The sequence below is a fragment of the Temnothorax americanus genome, unplaced genomic scaffold, assembly GCF_048541705.1.
Source record: "Temnothorax americanus isolate GAGA-0224 unplaced genomic scaffold, ASM4854170v1 Scaffold14, whole genome shotgun sequence".
Taxonomy (NCBI): domain Eukaryota; kingdom Metazoa; phylum Arthropoda; class Insecta; order Hymenoptera; family Formicidae; genus Temnothorax; species Temnothorax americanus.
Window position 1 is genome coordinate 913,720 of NW_027509275.1, and position 27,139 is coordinate 940,858.

Here is a 27,139-nt window from a genome sequence, read left to right on the forward strand (position 1 = left end):
TTTAGTCGATAGCTCAATTTTGGTCAATGTTCCCTTAATGACCTCGAAGATCAAATGGATCTAAACAGAGACCAATCGAGTCCTTGCCACTATATTCTGATGCACAAGCAGAAACCGCGACATCGTTCAGATCTCGAATAAGAGCTGAGCTCCTTCGCCAGTCATCTGACTCGCTGCGATTAATTCCATTAGCGTCTTTCACGTTGTTAATTTCTTGTTTTGAGTTGCATTCGGGTACTTAATAACACAGGTCTACAAACTTTTACTTTTTTCTGTGGTCTGGAAAGAAGGAGTTGTTTCTTGTAGTTTTTTGTGCGCTGAACCTGAATGCGCAAGCAAAAATGTCCTTTCACATTAGCTTTATGAGACAAATAGAGTTAATGCCCCCAAGAAACGCTTTTGACCATTTTTGGAGATTCACAGCTGACGAACCGATGTATGAAAGACTTTTAAAACGACTGAAATTAAAGCTCGAAGACATTGTACTTTAATATGAGAATGTCGGATCTTTTATACTATTAAGCATCATTGAATCTCAGGTGCGCTTTGTTTTTATACGCCCTGACCTGATAATGAAACATTTTGCTTTCGGATTTAGCGTATACAAAAACCTATAGAAAACTACTGTTTTTTCCAGATCGTAAAATCATGCAGACTTGTGTAATTATTATATATATGCATTTATATAGATACTTTTATATTTTGAAATTGAAACAGTTACATATATATATATATATATATATATATATATATATATATATATTACACGTACATTATAATTGTATAATTGCAAAAAGTTGAACAGACAGACAACAAGTGTTGGTTCCTCATTCCTGTTTTAACTCGGCAATTTTTAGTGACAATACTTCGTATTTTTTGATAGCGTCTTGTAGGGTTGTAGACATTCGACAAATTCTTTCCGGATGAACCGTGAAGAATAAAGTGCGCACGTGGAGTATGACAGGAAGAGAAAGAGAAAGAGAGTGGAAAGAGAAAGAGAACGAACGAGATCGAGCAGTAACGCCCCCGTCCCTCGACGTATCGCGTTCTTCGGGAGCAGATGTTCTCGGTGGACCCGGGACTCCGCGCATTTTGACTGACAGTTGAATACCTCTGAAAGGACTGCGCAGATCTCGGTACTATCCGTCCTCCATGGTTCTAAATTTCGTGTGCGAGCGTTTACGACGTATACTCGCCGCCACAAAAGAACGGCCTCTTCTCGTCGAAATTAAAAATATTCTATCCCCGCGGAGAACGACAGGAAGATGGCGAAAGAGAGAAAGATCGTATTATTTTTGTCTTGAGATAGAACGATCAACACGCGATCGACACGGTTAATGTCTCGTACGTTTCGTTGATGACAAAATGTCGCGACTAACGAGCGCATCGGTGTCCTCGATGTCCACGAAATCGACACAGGGAAGCGTGCGTCGTCTGATCTGACCATAGAATCCTCTCCGTCCGTCGTCGGGACGACCTTTGTCCTATCATACTGTCGATAAAGGCGACATTGAAGGGTCAATACTCCGAGAAGTCAGATCCGGGAATACCTGATACGTGATCAGCGACGAGACATCGAGCTGGAATGTTATGTACTATGACACATGTATAAAAATCCGCATAAAGATGTTCTCCATATAGAATTCTCTAGATCTCTTCGAGCCAGAATGTTGTCTTATGGCGCTTGTTAAAAATTCGCATAAAAATGTTCTCTATACGGAAGTTTTTCCATATGACGCGAAAATTAATTTGCTTCTCTCGAACAGTTATTGTATTTCTATATCGTATACGTGATTTGCGCGGCGTAACTCGGGCGATCGGTAGGAAAAGTTGGGAAGACACGTAAACTTTCCCAGCACGAGGTAAGAAGGACGTTTAACGTGGATGGCCCCAGGGAGGCGACGGTAGACATGGGCCGACGATAGCAATGTCATGGTAGCCACCGGAAATAGCCGGCACTATCAGCCGCTTTGCCGGATAGCGCGCCGTCACCGCAGAAAGAGTTCCAATCTTCTATTCAGCACGTTCTTCCACGCCTCTCGCTCTTTCTAGTTCCATCGGACTATTTTTCCTCTTACTCTCTCTCTCTCCCCCCCCTCTCTCTCTCTCTCTCTTTCTTTCTCTCATCTTCCTTCGCTCGCACGTCTCTTTTTCCCTTTTACGCGGGTTGCCCGATACAACGTCTCGACGAGAATGGACTGGGACCGTTTCTACCGCCGAAAAAAGAAGCGCGAAAGGGTGGCAGAAGATGGCCGGAAGCATGAAAGAAAGCAGATGCCCCGACAACCCCGACTTATCTGCCAACATCCTTCGGCCCTCCCGCTGTACTGGCTCCCTCGCGCATTCTTCTCCGATTCTCCATGGTTTAGCAAATGACCAGATCTTTTTTTCTTTTTTCTTTCTTTTCAATTTAAACATATTCGTAGTCGGTGCATTTGCAAAAATGTTTTGCTATTATCATTTATTGTATGAATTTTATTTATTCAATATATTTATTCAATAAAAAAATATAATTGTAAAGTACAAATGGCGATAATTTGAAGTTTGCAGATCGTGATAAAAATTACATATATAACTATTTTATTTTATATAATTCGATGGGCGCAATGACGCGTCGGGAATACGCTGTAACGAAACGCTATGGGCGCAGAGCGATAGAACGATGTAAGCGAAACGCAGTGTCGTTGATAGAGTATGCAAACTTCATTGCCCAAGAGGGTGGGCGACGGACTTCGCCCTTTCTTCGTTTCTTTGCTCACGCCGGCGGCCTGCACCCCATTCGGCGCGGTAAGTAGCTGCGCTACTAAGCGGTGGTTGTGGTGATACATCATGGGGTGTCAACGAGTGTCCTTGCCGCTGTAATCTCGCATCCATCAAGGCGACGCGCGGTTCGGGACGGGACGGCACGGGACGGGCGGAAGGGAAGCGAGCACGGGCGAGCGGGCGGACGTACGACGGTTCGCTGATCGATGTCCATCGGCTCCGAGAAGCGACCTCCGAGGCCTCACCTACGACCTTCTTTCTCTCCTAACACGCTCCGACGACGGTGGCGGCGGGGTAGCTCTCGCTGGGATCAATCGGTTTTTGCCCGACTCGATTTTCATTTATCTTTCCCTATCTGAAGGCTGCTATCGTCATCGCGATCCTTCAGGCCGCGCGCACGCTCATGATGTAAAGCCTGGACAGTCCGCGTCGTTCCCGTGTATCCAGAATCAGGCGCGAGTTTCGCAACTCGCGTAAAAAATGATGGGGGAACGAACGTTCCCCCAAAAGCCCGTCGATTAACTGTAACTGCAGTCCCGTTGTCTCTTTGTCGCTTTCCAGTCTCGGTCTTCAGTCTTGGTTCTGGAAAGCGAAAGACAGTTGAAGCTATAATCAATGTTCTCATTCCTCGTTCGGCTAATTATTCTCTAATCTCTCACACGAACGTTCCCGTGGCGAGCCCGTAAAGCCAGGATTACCGGATGTAAGGATGCCGGAATGCGATGTAGGGATTATAACGGTGTCCTTGATCCTAAGAGACCTTCGCAGGTATCGTCTTAGTGTTTTCTTCCCGCTTCTCTTCTTTGTCGTGCGATGGATGATGATTGGTATATTTTGTACGATAATACCAGGAAGAAACCCCAAAGTTAATAGGCGTTAAATCCTTAATGCTGATATTTATGCAAAATAAACTTGACTATTATATTTCTGTTTTTTATTTCAAAGATATATATATATATATATATATATATATATATGTGTATATATATATATATATATATATATATATATATATATATATTTGAAATAAAAATATATATACATATGTATATATATATATATATATATATATATATATATATATATACACATATATATGTGTGTGTGTGTAAGATAGTTCCAAACAAAATATTGTGTTTGGAAGATAAAACAAAAATTACAGAAGCAAATTATTATTTATCTCTTATCCAAAATTCCGCATTGACGATGTTACTTTTTTTTATTCTTTCCCTCTGTGAGAGAATTTTTCCCAATGAACTTTTATAACCCCTGTTTACGCAGAAAAATCACGCGGTAGCGTCGGCCGTAACGCGGCCGTCAGTTGCAGCGAATAAATTACGTCGCACGGTCGGGGCTGGTGTATATTGCTCGCAAATGGTATATCTGGATAATTCGACGTGGTGGCGAATCGACGTCGAATCGCTTTATTGCGGACTGGTTTGCAAACAGTGCCATGCGGAGCGGACCCGAGCGTACCACCGTTCCCGTGATTAATGGCCGAGGGTGCGCCAGAGTAGTCCAGAAATTAAGCGCAAAAAAAAACAGATCGTACCTCTCGTTACGGGTACGATTTCCGTTCTACCGGCTCCGTCAAGATGCCAATGAATATTAGTCCCGCACAACAACGTCTAGTGAACCTCTCTTCTTTCGTTAATTAACAGAAAAATTATTCCGGCCGCTAAACAACTCACGAAGACCTTGTGCTTAAAAGCTAAACGGTTTTTCGGTACCGTGAGTTCTTCTACGATTTTTTAAAAGCAAAATTTAAGTGCGAAATTTAGGCATTTAAAAAGCCTTGCCAAACTATTCCTTATTATATTAACAATAAACCGTAGGAAACAAAAAATTATAATTAATCTCGTATATTTAGCATGCATATATTTCGCGCATCTCAATCAGATTGCAAGTAATATGTTTTACAGCTGTAAAAATGCTGCACCACGTTCGCCGGTCGACTGGAGGCCAAAAATTTCACGCGCGCACACATATACGCACACTACACCTAAAAGCGTCGTTTTTCCCCTCTTGACCCTGAATTATTCAACGACTCGAAGACCCAGCGAGGACTTCATAAAAATTGCACGCGTCGTGATTGCCGTGGTTCAGAGTCAACGGATGGGAGGAAGAGAGACTACGGGGATAAAAGAGAAAGAGAGACCTTTAAAATTTACCCCCCCCCCCGGATCCCTGAGGGACGACGCCATCTTCTTTCCACGGCGCGACGCTGTTTTTTTTTAATCTGGGGCGTGTAAACGGCGTAAACGCCAAGTGGGACGATTAGGTGCACTATGAATGAGCCGGAAAATCGGAATTGATTCTTCTGTGACCTCGCATCAATGAGTAACAACATGTGCTTCTATATAAAGAGTATGTTTCATGTCTGGTTAGAATAGAAACGACGTATTTCGTTCTGACAACTTTGATTTTTTTTGCAGTCTTATATTGTATGATTTATTAATTATTAAGGCTTTTGCCAGTTGTGAAAAATTGCGACTTTGCAGCCTGTTTTCCGTTCTACATATATGACTTTTAGCGGCGGATTTTGAAATCCTCTTTGTAAATTTTTTTTCATCGACCACGCGAATTTCCACCGTAAAACTAACCGTCGACCGCGGGTCGGGAAACGTCCCGAGTGACGTATAATCGATCAGACCGAATTCCCCTCTTGTCGCCAATCCCTTAAATCCGCCCACCTATCACTTCGCGGTATGTAAAGGGTATGTTTAGAATCCGACGGGGGCTTTAGAATGGTGCTCGCCCGGCGATTCGTAACAGTCGTGACCGCGTACTCGGCATAATGCGGGAATCGTGTTCCGCATCCGGAAGTATCGCGCGCGGGATAGATGTTCGCCCGGTGCGGACGCGCTTTGAAAAACTGGCCGCCAAGCAAACATCTTTGAGACGTGTAACCGGGGGAGGGATTTTGGTCATATTTAATGCATCGCTTCGACGAGATCCCATTGCGTTTGAATAATTATCTCGAACGATTTAAAGTACTACAATTTTCTGTAAATAAATTAACACATTCTTCGAAGTAAACTTCTGATACGAATATTCCATCAAAAAAGAAAGTTACGATTATTTGATATAGTTTTGTGTATAAAACGCTACGGATGTTGAATTGTGAGATATCGTAGCGCGGTAGATAAATATTTAATGCGACAATAAAAAAAAGTTACAATTAAGGTATGAATTTAGGATATCGTAAAATAAAAATTTTACCAACTGGCCTTTGGCCTCTGCATAACTGAATAAGCTTTATACATGAACGGCATCAGAAAAGTTTTGTATTAGCTTCAAGAAAAATATTGACGAAACAAATTTACACCTTCCGATCGTTTAAAATCCGCAACGACGAAGTTCTACATTGAATACCGAATCTTCGCCGGCGTACTGAACGAGGGATGAAAGGGGAGGGGGAGTAGTAAAGTCCTCACCCTTGCCCTCGACCTCGCCCCTCAAGGGTAATAAAACGGCAATTTAATTCGTACACTTGATAAACGCCGCGCCGCACCGCCTGCGCCCGCGCGAAGCTTGGCGAAAGTCAAACGAACGGGGAGGGCTTATTTTGCAAATCATCGCCTCGGCGATAATAAAGCGCACGCCTCGAGAAACAAGGAGCAAAATAAAGGTGCGACGTGAGCGATGACGAAACCTCCGCGGGTCTGCGTTTCACAGGGGATAATGATAAACTGCCGGCGTCAGAGTTAAACGATCGATTATTTCGTCGTGGAGAGAGAGATACGCGCATCTACGCGGCGGTGATGAAGCGCATACAATAAATTCGAAGCTGAGAAAAGTGCGCTCCGCACGGTATGCCGGAGCCTTCACCGTTGCCTTCACCGTTCGATTTGGCGCCCTTCGTTTCGATCGCGCAAGTGCAAAGCGGCAAAAGTAATCGCTACGGAGAACGTCGGTTGTTTCATTGCCAAGGCGTCAGTAGTTGTAAAGACTTCAATAAAAGACACATGACGTGCTGAGCTTCAGCAGCAAAGGCGAATAGCAAAAGATATTGCATCTCGGTTTATAGTTTTACGGTGCGAATATATATTAATACATATTTGTAGAATAAATTCAGATTGTTAAATATAAATATCAAAGTAATTTATGGAAGGTGAGGGAAAAGGCGTTAACAAAATGTTCAATTCGTGACTAAACGGACATTTATACGCCTTGGATATGGACACCTTTCGAATAAGCACATTTATGTTCCCTTGTTCAAAAATTGCAAGTGACTATTGAGGATTATCGCTATATTATACTTGCGAAATAACTTCGCATTCCATTCGTGAGCGCATTGAGAACCCGTGGCCGCGCGTCCGGCCAGCCCGCGACGGAGAGGGGTTGGAACGTAGGTAAAGGGGATTTTGCAGGAGGGGAGGGGGGTTACTCGCAGGGTGGTTAGTGGCATTCATCGCGATGCAGATGGCTTCCACCCTTCGCGCCAGCGAGAGCGAGAGAAAGAGAGGAAGTGGGCGAGAAAAAGAGAGATCGAGCGGTTTGGGAGTGAACGAGAGGGAGATCACCGGCGATGCTGCCGCTTGCTGTTGCTGCTACTGCTGTCGCTGCCGCCGTCGTTGCTGCGTGTGCGTGCACGCGTTTTTTCCTACGTCCCTCTGTGTGCCTTTGGCCTCTGCATAACTGCCTCCCCTTCCCTCCTGTGGTGCACGCACACGTGCGTACGATCGACCAATCGTCGGTGTGCGTGTTGCCTCTTTCTCTCTACGTGGAATGTGAGTATGCATGCGTGTGTATGTGTGTGTGTGTGTGTGTGTAGGCGAGATTGCGTCCAGCGTGCGTAATGGTGCGTATGCGCCGTATGCGGCTTTTTATTTCTTCACCAAGGAAGAGGAACATAAGTTAACCGACGGTACAAACCGCGTGCGCCGAAGGTGCATTCGAAGCTTCGTCTCTGAGCCGGAATGATACGAGCGATAATCGTGCTTTAAATCGCCGCAAGATATGAATACGCGGATATGGTTACATCTCGTTCAATATCCTTGCCTTTATGTTACGTAAAGCCAAAAGGCACAATCCAACGAGTCAGATTTTTTTTACATCGCTGTCGATATAGTTACCAAATATTCTGTGAGTAATGCTTGGATAATTATAGTTCAATATATTTACAATTTATTATGAATAACTGATGAGATCTGAAATGGTCTCGTTATTAGTATAGCTCCCCTAAAAGGCGGATATATATCAAACGCAATCGCGCGATAATTCGTTTTTCCGCGGCGTTCTTCGACACCAGCGCTATTGTTTCCCACATGATTCCCAGCCGAGTCTGAAATTAAAAGAATACGTAACGTCGTGTTAAACGATTACTCGCTCTCGGTCGCCTTGCACGCACGATTTCGTCTGGGTCACAACAAGAAGCGTATCTCGAATAAACGGGAACGTCGTCTCGGATTTAATTCTCGTTTACGAACGTACCCCCTTTGCCTCCCTTCCGCTCCCCGTGCGATCCACCCCTTCTCCTTTCTCCTACTTGGCTCGTGAACGTATATTGTATATTCTCCCGAGGGTAGACCCCGGTTCTCTGTATTTACCTGTCACCTCGATGACGATCGTGACGAGGGTACTACGCGTACCCGGCGTACCCTTCGTTCTTGACGCTGTTCAGGGTACGAATGCATATAGACGTCTTGGATCTGGCTCGTGTGTCGCGTACGGTTTTTCATGAGCTTGCTCGCACACGCGAATTATCTAGAGGTACTAAAAATAACCCGCGGTACGGATTCAACGCTATTAACGGATTTAATTCGAAGACATTGGTGAAGAATGATTGAGAACTACATTGACGTCAATTCGTATCGTTAATTGGTCAATAATGAAACCACGTGTGCGAAATCCACTTTAATTAGCTCAGTATTATAACACGATATTTGATGTAAAAACTAGTAAGAGAGTAGTTAAAATCAATACGCGTACAAACATGGGGTCGACGATTTCACCGCATATATACCTCCCTCGGGAGGGGGGAGAAACATTGGTAAACAGCGATCAATTATATACGCGCGAGTCTCGTGGTTGTGCGTAAATTATCTCGTTCTCGCTTATATCTGGACGAGGTACGGGAAATCGTCACATTTTTCATGAGGATTAATCGAGTCGAAAAACGAGTTCGATCGATGAATAATCGATCCGGGAGGGCGCGATAAATCGGCTGCTACTGGCCCGGTGGTAGCTACTGATTCCACGCGCGATTTGCATACGCAGGAACGTGTCGCGGTACCAACGACACCCCATGCAGGCCCACCGATTCGATTATTATGAAAATGTCTCGAAAACGTGTGTCGCATCGCAGACACACTCGCAGACGGCTCTCGCCAATGACGCGCGGCACGGCGCGACGGCTTGCCCGACGAAGAGAGAGAGAGAAAGAGAGAAAGAGAGAAAGAGAGAAAGAGCGGCCGAGACGAGAAGGGGAGCCCCTCGCTCGCCAGGAACAGGGGGGCTACCACACGAGACACGAAAATTGGCATAAATGAGATTGATACGACTTTAAGTTACTCCACGTGAGAGGCTCGCCGCTCGTCGAGATTCTGGTCCCGCCACTCGTCACGCCACTTTGCGCGCGGCTCGCCTCCTCGTGAAGAAAAGCGCTTCGAACGACGCTCTCGACCCGAGGCGTCCAACCAGATACGCCCCTGCCGTTGACCGGCGTGTCGTTCGTTTCAATAACGATCTGCAGGAACCCGTTCTGCGGAAAGTGACGTTGAGAAAGAAAGAGAGAAGAACCCGCCAGGTAGCCTTACAGTGGCGAAGCTGTATTAGCGTCGACCTATTTTGGGCCGTACCTCGATGGCTCCGATGAATCGAGAGTGAGCTTTTCTCTTTATTCTCCCGAGGCGTTGATGGTGAATGTGCTTCGCGACAGGTGGCATTTATATGTTCATATGTACGTATATATATCTCTCTCCTACCGAGCACAACGTCGCTGGAGGAATCTTAAAAAGTGCCGTAATCGATATGTATCAGTTGATCTTAGAGACTTGTTCCCGTCATATATTTGCACGCACGTTAATCTTATTAAAATCGAGTCACTTTTATAAAATATATGTTGGAAAAAATTATTTTTCAAACTTCGTTAGGAAATTTCGCTTTTAATGAAATTTTTTATAGGGTGTCGGCATTACTAGCATTTTCAGTATAAATATACATATACGTAACGTATCAACCAGAAAAATTGCTATGCTAATACTCGATAATTCTGAAAAATAATAAATTAGCAAACATTTTGCAATAGTTTAACTCTCGTATAACTTATAATTAAAAAATAGATAATGTCCGGATCAAATGACATTCTCATTTTATACTCGACTCACTATAGTTTTTTAACGATTTCAACGTCACGATTTCAATCGATCGCAAAAACGCAGCTATCCCGAAGATGCTCCCACGGATGGCGAAGGAATACCGTGTACGAGGGTGACCGCGCGGAATCTGGGAGCGGCGGTGTGTAGAACAAGTAATAAAATAATTTTAACGACCGGCTTGAATTATGCGCGTGGTACAAATAATAATATCTGCCCGGCACGCATCCCCGCAATAAATATCGAAGGGGTCCCCGGTTCTCGTCCCCCTCCTCCTCCCTCCTCCCCCCGTTGACGATCCAGGAACCCTCGAGCATACCCTCTTCACGGTGCACCTCGGCGAGGTTCATACTCGGCTATGTGGAGCAGAGGGCCCCCGATCGTACCCGAAGGGGGACCTTGCGAAAAGGGGCCTGACCTCGTCGCAGTGATTCTCCGCTCTCCGGTGCCAGCGATCGTCGTTGCGTCTCGGAGACGATAACGTGGGAATGTCGATGTAACCGCAGCCATTCTACGGCCGGTTCAACGAGATACGCATCTTTTCCTTGTTTCAACAAGATACAGGCTATAATCGAAGGCATTTCCCAAGCAATAACGATTTTTATCGGCGATATCCATTGCCGTATAACTTATGGTTAATTTTAATGACGATGTATTTCTACCGTTCTTTCTCAGTGATTTGAAGAATATATAAACACAATGAATATTAACGGAGATTATTACCTTTTCGTGGGCGTAATCGCGTTAAGTGCGAAACGCTGGGGTCCGTGAAAATTTATTGCTAGGTTTCAGGAGTGATACACATATGTATCCAGGATTCGCGTAATCGGGATCGTGCCGGGCACGTATTGAAAATTCCAGGCGCGTTGGATGACGTTCGCGTACGCGGAACGAATCTCCTCGAGGTTTCTTGAATGCACCGGGGAGAACCGTGTCGCGCAGCGTGGACGTCGTGTTGCCGGCAGGTGACAGACGTAGCACGAATTTAAGTGTCGTAAGATGGTGGGCCGCGTATACGAAGGGTGCCATTGTCATTTCCCGCCGCGCGCACCGAATTTCGACGTCGATTCCGAAGCGTGTCGATGGATCGATCGTCGCAATAATACCGGACATTTCCAAACGACTCGACTATTGTGACGTTGGTCCGCGACCCTTCGTAAAAATAGAGCGTCGCATCAAAACAAACATAAAAGCAATTCCGTCATACTTTCGCCGATATGAATCGTCACTTTAGTGATACGCACGAGCCACGTCAATCGTATCATACAAATTTTTTTTTCCATGAGATTTCTGTAAGATGCAAAATCGTAATTTGCATTGTGAAAATAAAAAACCTCTTAATTTATCGATATAACGATTAAGATTCATGCGAGTTTCTAATAGAAAAAGAGTCAAATAGCCAGGCATCCTCGAAGACGGAGTTCGACGAATATTTAAATTGGCCGACGGGATATTGCATCGCGCGGCTGCGAAGGCTATCCGGTTGCAGTGCAGATTTTGCAATGCAAGAAAGAAAAAAGCGTTTCGATGTCGGGAACCAGAAAAGAGAGGCGGAAGAGACGAGGGAGACGCGGGGAGGGAGGGGGAGGAGGAGATGGGGTACGGCAAGAGAGAGATTATGTCGTCAAAACGGACGTGCGGCGTAGACCGGCGGTTGTGCCCATTGGCCGTTGACAGCGCAATGAGATCCTGATTTGCGCGAATGTATTTAATCGTACGCGAAGGCGCGCGAGAGAGTTGCGGGCTCGCACGAGCGAGCGAGCGAGCGAGCGAGCAGTTGCGCGCATCGTTTAGCAATCAGGGAGAATGATGCAGCCAGAACGGGCCGGTCGACCGGGCCGGTGCAGCGAGATGCCGTAGCTACGCGCAATCAGTATGCCCGCGCAATTTATTTGTACACCTGTGCCCGCCGCGGTCCTGCGGGACGCGAGAGAGACCGATCCGGGAGATCCGGGCTTTCACGCATGATTACGCAGTCACGAAAGAACGAGAACTTAATGTTACGCCCGCGTAGAAACTGGCATAAATCGTATCTCTTAAATCAATTTCCTGAACGGAGAAGATCGGATTTTTTTTAAATTTTGCTTTTTTTTAATGGGAATTAATTCAATGTTTTCTATTAATAAAATTGGTCAAATTAGATTTGATCAAAAAAGGTATTGAAATAATAAGTACATTATGTGTGTAATACCTTTATTCTTACGAGTCTTTTTCCAAGTATATATAATCTTGTTTTAATACTAAACTATGGGTATTTTATACTTAGCAAATAATGGATGCATTCCGTTTCACGCATAATGCGTATAATGCATCATTTATCCTTGTTGTTCACCGAGTGTTAAACAAGGATAAATGATGCATTATGCGCATCATGCGTGAAACGGAATGCACCCAATAACTTATATTGATACTGAAGGTTTTCGCACCTTTCCTTAAAGTGACACAAATTCTCGAAAAAATTGTTGAAAGGAACAGAAAAAATGCGATCATGAATGTGAGTTCATTGTTAAAAAATTGGATAGGGATAATAATGCGACAATAGCATGGTTAACTTCTGGTTTTAGCGTTTTTTCCTTGATACTTAATATAATAGAGGATTTCAAACCTTATCCTCAACAAAAGATGCATCCCTTACCTACTTCGCACTTCAACAGTAAGCTTATGTATATTTTCGACAGATATTGTATGTTCTTCTTTGTTGAATATATATGTTTCTATATAGCCTAACGGCTTGCCACACGTTACTCATACATTCCATAATTAGATCTGATGATCTATCAGATTATTGAATTATTAGGCTTGTTTTCGTAAATAAAATGAGGGAATAATGGGCTAATAATATAATACGAGCAAAATTCAAGAGTGTGATGTTATATATTAAAAATAAATTCATAAATGAATTGGATAAACGATAAACGTTTCGACTTTACTTTAGTTTTCCCGACATGCGAAAGACTTTTAAAAACGACTCAAATTAAAGATTGGACACTGTACTTTAATATAAGAATGTTATAATTTTTTACCGCAGGTATCACCGAACCTTGTGCTTTGTTTTTAAAGGCCGATGTACGCTGCGGTAAAAAATGTGTTACTTGTTCAAGCAATTTGAGCAATTTAAATGTCTGTCGTATATCGGATTCGTTACGGATCTTCAAAGATAGTTATAGAAACACATTTTTGGGAATCTTTAATCCGATTTTCTTTTGTAAACCTGAGAACATGTGTGTCAAGAATTTTTGCTTGCAGATTCGGACAGCAGAAAAAGAAGGCAAATGTTGCAGATCTGTGTCATTATTTTTATTTTTGTGAACCTTTCGTAAAACCTGTTGTTTGTTGAGACACTGAAATTTTGTCCATGGATGTGCGATTGGATGATAAGATTCGTAGTATGCGAGCAGTAGAGATTACCGGAAGGAATTTGGATTGATAATTATGATTTTGATTTTTTTTACAATTTGCGCTGATAATGTGACGCTTCGTATCTGTATCTGCTTGACATTGCGTCTATATGTAAAACGATAATAGATACCTTTTGACTTATTTTGCTACAGATTATCAAATAAGATTATTTTTATCTTAAATTTTTTATCTGCATTGTGTGGAGGTGACAAAACAGCAAGTGTGTATGTGTGTGTGATTTGTCGTATGATGGAGATTACAATGACATGGAAGTTGCAAGAAAACGATCATACGTATTATCAGATTTATTGAAATATCTTAGCAAACTAATCTACTCGTACAAATATAATAATAATAATAATAGTTTTAGTGAAGCAATTTGCTCTTCGTAATTGTCACTATTTTCAGCTTAGGATCTTCCGAAATCGATGGTCATTCATGCACAAATGTCTCCATGATTTTTACATTTGGGTGTTTGTACATTTTTCGAGCGAAGGGGGGCCAGCGAGAGAGAATCGCATTTCTATCCTTATCGAACAAAAATCTCCGTGGAAAGGACAATGGGCCTTTTTTTATATTTGCATCTGTAAGATAACTTGCAACCACACTTGTGACACCATCTATTTTTGAAAATTAGCCTCGAATAGTTTGCCAAGTTTTTTGTTGCTTTTATTTGTTTCTCGGTAGCAGGCAACCAGCTTCGTTTGGTGGTAGACACGTTTTTGTTTTGGGGCTAAAGTGTAGACCACCACTGCAGTCTGTGGCGTACCAATCAGGAGTATAACATATATAATACTGTCCGCAGTCACATTCGCTAGCTCTTCTATCGCCGTTTATGCACCCTTGTCGAGGTGTCGTAGATGTCGTAGTCGTTGTAGTCCCTGAACCACCACTACAATGTCCACCATCCCTGTTTGGAACGCATTCCTGACATGTGCGGCTGAAGCACCCGGAGTAACAAGTACGCAAGTGCCCTACACCATTTATGCAGTCATAGTACTGATAGCAATTGTTGGGTCCGGGTCCGCTTATTTTAGACCAGCCCGGTAATGTTCCATTTCGGTATCTTTGGGGACAACTGGCGCAACCGGCCTGCCATGGCCAATCGCAGACTTGCAGGAGTCTATTGTAGTGCAGTCTCGATATTGGATCTCCTTTGGTCATTAAGGGGCATCTTTGCAAGACAGGTCTACCCACAGAGCACTTATAAAACAGCGTGCAATCAGTTTCGTGTGGGAGGTTGGTCGTGGTGTTATGTTCATTTCGCTCTGGGTATGGACATATTTTGGGAATGTTCGCGTAGGTGTCTTCCTTCGGATCAGATGGCTCAGGTTCGATGTCTGCAGCTTTCACGGCCCAAGATGCCAGGGAGGCGATGGCGATTACGTATATTCCTATGCCGAACAAAAATCACATCATTAAAATGTTAATCGCGATACGATCGAATCGTGATCTAGCCGGCTTTTATTACAACCGACTAGATGTCAATTATTTGTATAAACTAGACATCACAGACGCGCGCTTTGCGCGCACTATTTAGCTTTGATATTACACACAATTGTCAAAATATGCTATGACAGCCGCTCACGAAGTTAGCGCAGCAACAGAATCAATCAGCATCGCGGAAAAGAGCCAACAAAGCAATTCGAGACTTTCGAGAAGACTTCGAGAGGTGCGAGTATCGATTTAACATGCCTTTTTTTAGAAAGGATATGGATTGCTAAAAATTTCTAGTACACAGCGTATAAATATCGTTTTACTTTAATCGACGGTTCTATTATAGAAGTTTTTAAACACTCACCCTTCATCGCCTATCCTTTATTCAACCCGAACTTAAGAAACGTATCGCTCGTTCTATTAACACCTCTTCGATTCGTTTAAATATGTGACTGGCCGAATTTAGCCGGATCGGCTTTTATAAATATGCATCTCGTTATCGCGAGGTATACAAGGACAGATTGTATCTATCGAAGATATACTTTCCTCGCCGAAGGAAGATTATTGGCCACATTTCGCAGAAAAATTGTTACGCCAAAGTACGTTTACTTTAGGTCACGAATCACGAACAATCTTTATGCAATTATATCGATTGTGAATCGATAGTTTACAAACTATGACGTAAAAAATTGAAATTAAAAACTAAATTTTATATCATACTGTGCTTATCGTTTAATTTGATTTCAATCAAGCATGACTTATATTTATTTTATTGATAAAAGATATTAATTAGTTAATAAGACATTCCATAATTAGATCTGATGATCTATCAAATTATTGAATCATTATGGGCTTGTTTTCGTAAATCAAATGAGGGAATAATGGGCTAATAATATAATACGAGCAAAATTCAAGAGTGTGATGTTATATTAAAAATAAATTCATAAATGAATTGGATAAACGATAAACGTTTCGACTTTACTTATAGTTTTCCCGACATGCGAAAGACTTTAAAAAACGACTCAAATTAAAGCTTGGACACTGTACTTTAATATGAGAATGTTAAATCTTTTACCGCAGGTATCACCGAACCTCGTGCTCTGTTTTTAAAGGTCGATGTACGCTGCGGTAAAAGATGTGTTGCATGTTCAAGCAATTTGAACAATTTAAATGTCTGTCGTATATCGGATTCATTACGAATCTTCAAAAATAGTTGATAGGAATTTTTGCTTGCGGATTCGGACAGCAGAAAAAAAGGCAAATGTTGCAGATCTGTGTCATTATTTGTATTTTTATGAACTTTTCGTAAAACCTGTTGTTTGTTGAGTTGTCAACACTGATACCGGATACTCTAGTACGCGCTTTTTTATTCGTACTTTTGACGTGACACATTTCTCTGGACATTTCATTGCTTGACCATATGTTTTGTGTATGTATTTTCAAGTTATTATTTTTAAGTTTTAATTTATTCCAAACGAATGTTATTTATTATTAATTACAAATGTGAAAAACTTTATGGTAGACTAATTCCGTTATGATTAATCATTAATTTATTATTTTAGTATTGAGAAAGACTAAATAAAATCGAAATGTTTACCGTTTATCCAATTTATTTATTAATAAAATTTATTTTTAATGTAACATATATCTTGAACGTTCGTAGCTTGGTGGCCCATTATTTCCTCATTAGCTTTAATCTAAATTCACATTCCTTCACCTAATAATATGAATATTATATTTTAAACTTTTATAATTAATGCGTTAGAAAATAAAATTTGATATATAACTTGTGGCAACTAAATAATAATTGCCACTATTAAGATTGTTACATAGTATAGGAAGTAAAAATATTTGCCTCTTTATAATCGCACTTTTTTGTTTTTTCTTTAAATAGTCTCAACAACTTTTCAAGACGTCTAAAGTTCAAAATTCGGTCGAGAACGTATAACTATTAAATAATCATTCCATTAGTTCCCAAGATTTATTTTTATCTTTGAAGGTTGAAGGTTGTATCAGATTTCTTATTTTCTATAAAATTTTATATCGGAATATTAACTCTATTTAATAATGTTTTCTGCAATCATTCATTTTTAACTTAATAATTTTTAACAGGTTTTTCGATATTACGTATTTCTTTCACGCGACACGAAAATGTTACAGCCAATATTGATCAACATTCTAGCTTTAGTAAGTTTTGAGTTATGTGACACACAAGTTATAAATTTAGCTAAATGTTCACAATGAATTGTAAAAACCAATCAATATTAAATCGAGGTTTAATTTTAACAGTTTGCTACATCGCAGATTAAGGCGAAGGTGGTAGAAACGGGCATAAGAATTAATTCTGTAACAATTCGGTTAATTCGCATCTAATCTTGGCTATATTTCACTCAAAATCGTTTTCTCGGCATTCGAGTGCATTCTCCTAAATTTATTGGCTTGACAGCTAAGAAAAACTTATCACTTTTACTTTACCTTTGTCTTTCACTTTCTTTTTTATGGCAGAGGAACGAATTTACTGCATGTCCTTTTTACAGGGCAATAAAATCAACTATCCTTTGTTCTTCTCGTAAAATATGACCACCGTTACTATCCTCTTGCTCACGCGTAACGTGTAAACAATTTAGAAAAGTACCCACTGCCAAAGTAATAAATTTTACAGTGCCATATTTAACTTCTCTCGTTCTGGCCACGCGGTTTACAAGAACTTTTCACATCTTTCGACGCCCGTAAGTATACCCGCACTGTCAAAGTAATATATTTTACAGTATATATGCCATTTTTTTTTTTAACTTTCACGTACTGACCACGGTTTACAAGAACTTTTCACATGTTGTGTTTCGACGACCATATATGCATGCGAAGCAATTTGTTGATTAGTATGATAATTATTATATCACATTGATCAAATTACTTTCAAAATATTGACTTACTGAATTTGCTAAATTATTCATTCACAATTTGACTGGAAACAACAGTTAAATATTTTTAAATAATTTTCGTAAAAATCATTTTTCTAACGTAATTGATTTTATCAATGTTAACGTTCTAACTCTCTTTATGGCATGATAGTTACATAATTATGATAATAATTAGCAAGTGAAAGTGCTAGTGATACATTTCTTTATTACAGATTCTCTGTTGTTAAAAAAAGAGATACGTTAATGGTTTCTTGATGAAGAAAGGGATCTATAATGGCCACTTGGTAAGACCAACGGCTGTAAATTTCTATTCCAGTGGTTGGTTGCTCGTCTACGGCTCGGACGAGCGAGAGATTATTTGGATTCCGAAGAATGGCAACAATCGAGCTTTGTAATCGGTCCTCGAAACGATAAAGACTTTGTTGGCTACCCTTTCGGCGCCACCACCGTTCTCTCCCCGTCGCAACCACCCCCTGATTTTCGCTCGATCTCGCCCTTCCCCCCCTCCAACCTTCCTCCTTTCTCTTCGTCTCGCATACACACACAATCTCCCTTTCTCTCGTTACTCGAGCTCTAAGAGCTGGCCCAATGCTATCACCTGTTGACAATCGGACGCCTATACGAATTCGCCCGCGTATCGCGCGATCGTGTTCTCCCCCTCTCAGTATCCTCTTCTTTCTTCATTTTGACACGGAGTTTGACGACGTTCCAAGTTCGGTGAATTGAGGAGAAGATTATTTTGTTGCAAAAGCTGCCAGCGAGATGTTGAAATGAGCAATATTTAATAAGCAATCATTTTCTAGAAATAATGACATAAACAGTTACAATACATGTAATCTACACAGTGTTTAAATACATTATTTGAAAATGGGAATCGACTCCGTTCTATATTCTTGCGATTTGAAGAAAAAGAAAAGATTCCGCAAAGCAAAGAGAAAAGTCAAGAGACCTTCTCTTGACCTTCGGATGAAAGCCAAAACGTGCACCATTAAGCGCACGTGCGCAGGTAAAAGAAAGAATTTTAATGACTTATACGACTCTGCTATTAAAACATTTTTCATCCTAAACCTAAACCATTAGACCAATACGTCTTTCTGTTTTACGGTCATCACGTTTGACAACAAGTTGATATTAATGATTAAACTAAAGAGTTAACTTTTTTTTAACAATAAAGAATCAATTATTTGCAACAAAGAAATTTATCATCAGCACTTTTGCATGGCATGCTATTTATCATTTCAATTATGTAAATATGTCCTAAGGAGAATTATCGTCGATATCGATAAAATCAATTGTTCGCGAAGCGAATTATGACGAAAATTATTTAAAAATATTCATCTAAGAAAATATTTCTATTGAAATTGTGTGCAAGTAATTTACTTCTCGTCCACCAGATTTAGGCAGGCCGGTCGCCTCGCCAATGGCTAGTAACGAGAAAGGATTTCGCCTTCGCGCTGCGAAAAGACGCGCGTCTCGTGCGTCGCAAAAATCGATGTGCGTCGCGAGAGGAACGTGGTCCGCAAAACCTAACGAAAGGTCTCGGTTCCCGAACGTCGGTGGGACGATGAATGAGCGCGAGCGCGGCACGAGACGGCCGGCCCGTTCGTACGGGGTAGAAGGAGATCGATCAGGGAGGGCCGTTCAGGATTCTGGTTTTCGAGTGCGTCTATGCCGGGACGTACAATGAGCTTTCTCATGTAGCACGGTGGATGCGCCGCATCGCCGATGCACACATTCGCGCACATACACGCGACATCGATACAGCGCGTGCGCGCGCGCGCGCACTTGATAGGACAGATAGCTCTGTGTATATGTGCAATGTGCGTTGCGGCACACGTTCTGCGGGAAACGTGTATGTATACGCGGGAAGCCTAGGAAAGCCCGGTGCTACAAAGGCAGTGCGCCATCGAGTATCGCAAACATTGATTTGAATCACAAAGACCGCCCGCGGTATCCCATTGTCGGACTCCGACTTATTGTACGCGTTCTCTCTCTCTCTCTCTCTCTCTTTCTCTTTCTCTATTTCTCCTTTACCTCCAACTTTCTACGTGTATCGCGCGATCCGCTCTATCTTCTTTCAATGGTAACGACCTATCAATCCACTTATTCCGCACGGTTTATGTGCCACTTGTGGCATTTCGGCCTAATGCCGCTGTTGCACGGGCAAATCACCGGCGTTCTCGCAGATTTTTCTGGATGTACAAAATTTATCAAACACCGCTCTAATTTGTTATAGCTTATTATGCTGTCAATATATATATGACAAAGTTTGATGCTGTTTAGAATGACACTGATGTAAACCAATCTCATTTTATCTTTGAATGAGGAAGTAAAGTTTAACATTTATTAAAAAATGAAATCTCTGAAAACTCTGAGGAAATTAAAGTGATGATTTAATGAACATTTCCGAAGTACAAAGATAGTACAATGAAGTTATGGAAAAATAACGAAAGATCGTTTTTTTTATGACTTACGCCTGCCAATTGCATTATAAAAATAAATTTTGTACTTCCGAGAAGGACACAGATTAACATCGAACGGAAGTAATTTTGTTTTCCCTTAAAACCTAATTCCCTGTTTCTGTTCATTCATTGAAAGCAGGTATCTCTTAGGTAGCAGCTACCTGCTACCTAATGCCGCCGGGCGACCCATAAATCGTAAAATAAAATCATAAATTTAAAAAGTTCTCTTTCGCTCGCAAAGAAAAGGCTTCGATTAATCATAAGATTTATTTAATTTTTGGTAAATACACAAATTTCTAAATATAACAAGCAAAATGTTTGTTCAATTTAATTATAGCACTTTTTTGCATAGATTCAATTAAAATAAAATTTCTTTGAAATGTTTATAGCGGCGAAGACGCTGACTTGCTTATAATTAATATCGTTTATATGCGTCAATTCATTATTAATTACTTTTGAGCACGATTATGTTATAGATATAATATAAGCCATTTAGGCTAAAATAATCAAATTTTTAGAGATACTACACAGACATTTAGATACATTTTGTATTTGAAAAAAAATTTATCAAACGGTTTATTCTTGTCACTGTTTTGATCGAATGTCGTTGTGATAAAAGCTTATCGAGATATCGCGGATGTGAGTGACTTATAATCGCGATCAATGCAAGCTGCAATTGCGCTTAAGACCGTCGTTCTCAAGGACGAATTGCGAAATAATAACGTCATCGCAGTCACGTTGATCGCGCATCAGGATCGAGAGTACTCCAGATTACTTGGAAAATTAACGTAACTGCAGTAAACAGAAACGCAGATAAACAATCATTCGATAAGGATGCAATTACGATAATCATGTGATTTTGAAATGAGGGAAAGCACACGTTACACTTGAAAGAGAACATGATTAAACACGTTTGTACGCGCAGCATCGGAGAGATCTTCACGATGCCTCTTTTACTGATACGATCAGACACAAATATAGCTCTATGCGTTTATCTATACCACGCATACTTCCGCCGACTCGTCTCGCATCTCTTCTCCTTTTCGTCGCGTCCCGCGGCAACAGGTCCCACAACACGTAGCATGCTGAAATGAAGACGCGACGTCCAATGAAAGCACTACGGTAACGATTTCAGTCAGTCGCTTATATTAGATTCTAGCGTCCGACGGGTGAGAGCGGGAAGGAGGAAGAAACGGGATCCTATTACGAACTCCAAATTTCTCTCTCTCTCTCTCTCTCTCTCTCTCTTTCTCTCTTTTTCTTCTTCTTCTTCTTCTTGAATATATCGAGCGGTAATAAAGCGCAATGAAATAAAGTTCGGAATTATTATATTACGGCAAGAGAGTAAGAAAAGCGGAGAGAAAAAGCGAATTCTCGAAACTTGCAACGAGAAAAAAAAACATTTTGCTATGATAAGATAGATACAATGTGACGTTGGGTGACTTGCACATGTGACTCGCAGATGTGAATTGCATCATGTGATGCGCAGAAAATGTACCCATATCCCATTTCAGTCTATTTTCTTATAAGATGATTGTGAGAGGTTCTTTTATATAAGACTTCAATCGACGTTTGCCCAGAAAGCGGTTGAATGTCATTCAACTCCTAATCTTTATTGCAGATAATACATATGCTCTCACTTTATTTTGACCGCAGCGGTACAAGAGATTCGCGATTATATCTTATCTCTCTATTTCCATTAAGTTCTTAAGTTTTCTCATCGCGAGCTGCACTAACGCACGTGTTCGACTTATTCGTGCATTAATATCGATGTATACGTAATGTATCACGCAACTCCGGGTCCGCGTCCAAAGGAACATATTAAGGCTCGCGGGACGCACGTATGTAACCTGCTCAACGCTGCGAACGGCGGCCGCGTAGCGGTACATGCGTCCGACGGGCAGCCGATTTCGCGGCGCGAAAAAGCAAGAGAAACGTTGTGTAGAGACCGGAGCGCGAGAGGGAACAGATGAGAGGAGAGGAGATGACGATAGCGCCGGGTAGGGGGTGCGAGAAGTGAGGAAGGGGAACGGAGCCGTCGGCAGCCGAAGCATCGCCACGAGAGGTCGGTCATGCTCACCGAGTGACGTCACCGAGTGAAAGCGCCGCCTCCGCGTGCCGAGCGAGCCGGCCGATTGGTCGAGGGAAATCATGGCAGGCTCTCTCAGGCTCTCTTGCCAATCGATTGCCCGCGGTGCGTACGGAGCGCAGTACAGTCAGTCAGATACGATCCCCACTCTAGCCCAAGGTAGAGGTCGAGAAGAGGGGACGTTTCGCGTTGGAAGAAGGGGCGGCCGCCTTCGATAGGAACCCCAAACTCAAGGTGATTGAAATGCTCAGAGAGTATTCTCCCGTGGAGAGTGGAAGTTGTATCTCATCTTCTGCGTCGGATTCTTCGTTATCGTTGTCGTCCAGCACGGTGTTGAGGCAGGACGAGCGGGAAAGCAGCGGTACAAGATAAAAGCATCATCGCTTTTAATCGTATACGCGCTGCGGTTTAAATCCCTCGCACGGTATCGCTCAGGAAAAAGTGCATACGCGAGTGAAAAAAAAATTGATATATTTTTGAAGACAGAAACGGTGCTCCGTGAACTTGGTCAGCTCCACTGGTTCTCGCGTTTCTCGTGCCACACGCGGCGTTTAGGGGGTGCCGTCATCTCCTTTCAAAGGAGACCGCCGCTCCGGAGCACTCGCGTTTAGTTGGCGCGTCGTTGCTGGCATTGTCGTGACGCGATTCGTCGAGCGTACAGTGGCCCGCAGCCAGTCAGAGCGGCTGGCGAATGGTACGGAGTGGTGAGAGGCTACGAGCGAGGGGAAGAAAGTGCGGTCAGTTCTCGCACGGACTCCGTAACTCGCGGATCGTTCGCACGAGAGTCTCTCTGGTGATTTTCAAGGAAGAAGACGGGAAGGACGAATGAACGCACGCATCGTGAAACAACGTGCGGGAGGACCATACCGATAGTATAATGATCGCGAGTGGTGTCCCCCGTATTCACACGTTGGTTGCCTTGTGAGCAACACTCGCGATTAGCGCCGCGCCGAAAGGAAGATTTTGTAGCTGGTGATACGAAGATCATCGTAACACGGAATGGTCGTTCGGCTGACACGTTCGCGCGACCGTGTGATGGATTGATCGCACGTCGGTGACCAAGAAACGCGCGCGCGCGCGCGTTTAGCGATCCGTTCTTACGGAGGTGTCTTAGCAGTGATCATCGGTGACTTGAGGAATTCGCGATCGATTTTCATGTCATCGCTTCGCGCGCAGAGGTGAAACGTTAAGAAAGTGAGCGGTGGTGATCGTGGTTCGCGCGACGGGCTATCCTATCGGTAACCGATTGACATTCTCCGCGGCGTGCTCCGTTGAGTTTTCTTGACGTAGAACGGTACTAGAAAAGGGCAGCAAGCTGTACGGGCACAGGCAGGAAGAGATGCACACGATGGAGACGGACATGAAGGGCGGCAACCTGCACGCCCAGATGCCACCGCATCCGCACCAGGGTGTATCGCCGATGGGCCATCACACGGGGATGTCACCTTACGGATCACTAGGATCGATCGTTCACAGCTCCGCGCTATCAGGCAGCCCGCCGAGCGCGAGCAGCTTAGGCCTTGGTCTTCAGCATCATCATCAAACTCCTCAACATCACTACCATACAACAAGCATGCAGGTGGCCGCCGCCGCCGCCGCCGCCGCTCAGCAGCAGCAGCAACAACAGCAACAGAGCATGCACGCAATGGCGGCCCAGCAGAGCGCTCAGCAACAGCAGCATCATTCTCATCAGCAGCAACAGCAACAACAATCGCAAACGCAGCACCACCAGGCCAACAATCATAGCAATCCGAATAATCCTAACAATCCTAGCAATTCCTCCAACGCCAAGAATAACAATATGGATCGCGTGAAGAGGCCGATGAATGCCTTCATGGTATGGTCGCGTGGACAACGGCGCAAGATGGCCCAAGAAAATCCGAAGATGCATAATTCCGAGATATCGAAACGCCTCGGTGCCGAGTGGAAGCTTCTCAGCGAGGCGGAGAAACGCCCGTTCATCGACGAGGCGAAACGGCTGCGCGCCGTGCATATGAAGGAGCACCCCGATTACAAGTATCGGCCGCGTCGCAAGACAAAGACGCTGATAAAGAAAGACAAGTTCCAGCTGGGCGGAGGTGTTGCCGGCGTCGGCGGTATGCTCGGCGTCGATCAACGGCAAGTGGGCACCAGCGGCGGACCGCAGCAGCAATTACCGCGCGATGTATATCAGATACCTCCTACCGGCTACATGCCCAACGGTTATATGATGCATACGTCGCATGATCCGACGTATCAGCAACACGTCGCGTACAGCAATCACATGGGTGGTGCCGCAGCGGTCGCCGCTTCGGCGGCCGCGGCCTACCAGAGGTACGATTCCATGGGCCATCACATGGGCGGCAACAGTCCTAGCCCTATCAACAGCTACATGAACGGTTACGGCGGATACGGCGGTACCGTGCCAGGCGGCTCACCGTCACCTTATCACCAGGCTCAACCGGGTTCTCAGATGTCCAGTCATAGTCCTAGTGGCAGCAGCATAAAGTCAGAGCCGACGAGCCCGGCGAGCGGCGGCGGCATACACACGCCGACGCCGACGGGCGCGGCTGGTCCCGCTGGCCAGGTCGTGAAGCGGGAATACATAGGACAGCCGCAGACGAATCAACAGAGCGAAGCACAGATCAAGCAGATGATATCGATGTACCTGCCACAGGGAGTCGAGCAGGGAGTCGTGCAACACGGTGGCGGCGTCTACTCACCGGGTCCGTCGCCTGATTCTTTGCAGCACCATGCGGCTATGCAGCCGATTACACACATGTAAGCTATCATTAAAAAAAAAAAGAAAAAGTAGAAACAGAGGCTTCTCTCGCAATACTCACACCTCACACGCAGCACTTTTTTTTCCTTGCCTATCGCTTGCGAATAGCTTTTTAGAATCGTGGAGGCGGGATAAATCGCGACGCTATAGTCGTATCTCGACACCTTGCAGTCGATTAAAATATAGAACAAAAGTGGACTATACTTCTTTTGAAATACTTTATTTATATGATAATAGAATAAGAAAATTTAAAGGGAATTAACATATTTTATTTGTATTTTCTGTTTTAATTAATATTTTTGCCTTTTTTATTGCTATTATCTGCACTTTTCTCAATCAAGATATTAATATATAGAGCTTATCAGTATTAAATGTTTCTATTAGAATATTATATTAAGGATAGATTCCACATACCAAAATATATTCTTACTACAAACTAAGCATAATATTTACGTTCAAACGAAAAGAAATATTTTGATTTATTGTAAACAGCGAGTTGTGACGACGTCCCCGGCAGACAATTCGAATCAGAACATATGATTTACAAAACTAATCTTTTAACATCGATGCCGAATACGATAAACGTAACGCGATTTATCCCAATTCGACGATGATTGCACTGTGTTCGCTTGAGTTATAAATAACGAGAATTATCGGTGATCTTCGCGAGTGTCATTCGCAGATCATCGAAATTCGTGACTCGAGCGTTGTCGGAGTTCGCAGGAGATCCGCATTATAATTCGTATTTTATATATATATGTATACATATACACATATGTATATAAAAGATGTTTTATTTTTCTATTTAATCTATTCCTACTTATTTTCCACATATTATAGAAGTTTCCGATTTTACACTAAAATTTGTTGGATTTGCTATTTTATATTTTATGGTTGCTGTTTATTTTGAAAAAGTTCATTTCCTCAAAATAAATTCTTTCATTACTTGGCTTTAAGCCGAACCTATAACAAAGACCTCCTGTATTCGCCGTACATGCAGTATTTTTTGTGAGTGTCGTATTATGAGTGCGTTCTGTTCAAGAATTATTTATCTTTTATTCCATTGAACGAGCATGCTATATATAGAAATATTTTTTTATCTTTTTTTTTTTAACAGGTTCTCATATTTACATATTTTATAACGCAAACACTCACATTTTTCTGTTGCTAGAGAGAATGATTATGCATATGATATTGTGACTTCGCTTCTAATGGACAGTTACGCCCCATCAGTATTCTAAAATGGTCTACGATTCGCTCATTCTTATTTCTGAAATTTGCCAATCGCTTATTCGCACACGATCATTACCATTTCAAGAGTTAGTAAGGTGGATCTTGCAAGATATCATTACGCTAGAAAATTATAGACCGGCGAGTTGGCAGCGGAGAAACACGTTGATTTACTTCATATCAAAGGTATCCCGCGTATAAAGAATCTAGCGGTTCTACAATCAGTCGTATGTCGGAGTCGGATGTCGGAACGTAGCCGATGGTCTAATGAGGAAAATTCATTTTTTAAATGGAAATTCTCTCATTGGATTATCGTCGGCGTTCCGACATACGACTTATTGTAGAACCGACCTAAGACGAATAAAATTGAATTTATCCATATGACAGGCTTATAAAAATCCCACCTATATATGCCACATTTAATTTTTCTCAGCTGGAAAGTATTCCTCGAAACGCGATAAAAATCCAACTATAAATTATAATAAAATTGATAGAAAATTGTAATATAATAAAATTGATAAAAAGTATATGTTAAAGGGATATGTTTGATGAGCGTTTGAAGAGGTTTATAAGAGGTTTATGGTGGGTTTATATAATGCAGAGGAATTTATTCAATGTTATATTTGCATTTAATCGAAAGTTAAGACTTTAAACAGATCAATTATAAATTTATTAAACAGAAACATTCTTCGTTTGTCCTCATTTATTCATCATACTCACACACACTTTCCCTAATCAGTTCCACTAAATTTTTTGAT

The 27,139-nt window shown here is 42.5% G+C and overlaps 2 protein-coding genes across 18 annotated transcripts in view; one reads left to right on the forward strand and one right to left on the reverse strand.

The window, feature by feature from the left end:
- The window catches only part of Soxn (SRY-box transcription factor soxNeuro), a 280,350-nt gene that overhangs the window by 159,954 nt on the left and 93,257 nt on the right, over positions 1-27,139 (forward strand). The window contains exon 1 of one of the 17 annotated variants that reach the window (XM_077400782.1): positions 22,581-25,150. The exons of 12 other annotated variants lie outside the window; for them this stretch is intronic. In XM_077400782.1, coding sequence (XP_077256908.1) covers positions 23,730-25,150 — 1,421 coding nt within the window. In that variant the 5' untranslated portion in view covers positions 22,581-23,729. Of the gene's footprint in view, positions 1-22,580; positions 25,151-27,139 lie in introns of those variants that run through there. 4 more of the 17 variants (XM_077400779.1, XM_077400781.1, XM_077400780.1 and 1 more) reach the window with 4 other exon arrangements.
- LOC143894481 (uncharacterized) lies at positions 13,708-15,370 on the reverse strand. The gene is made up of 2 exons (XM_077400785.1): positions 15,283-15,370; positions 13,708-14,875 (listed from the first exon to the last, which is right to left on the reverse strand). Exons 1-2 carry the CDS (start codon positions 15,287-15,289, stop codon positions 14,151-14,153), a joined length of 732 nt encoding a protein of 243 aa, XP_077256911.1. The 5' UTR covers positions 15,290-15,370; the 3' UTR covers positions 13,708-14,150.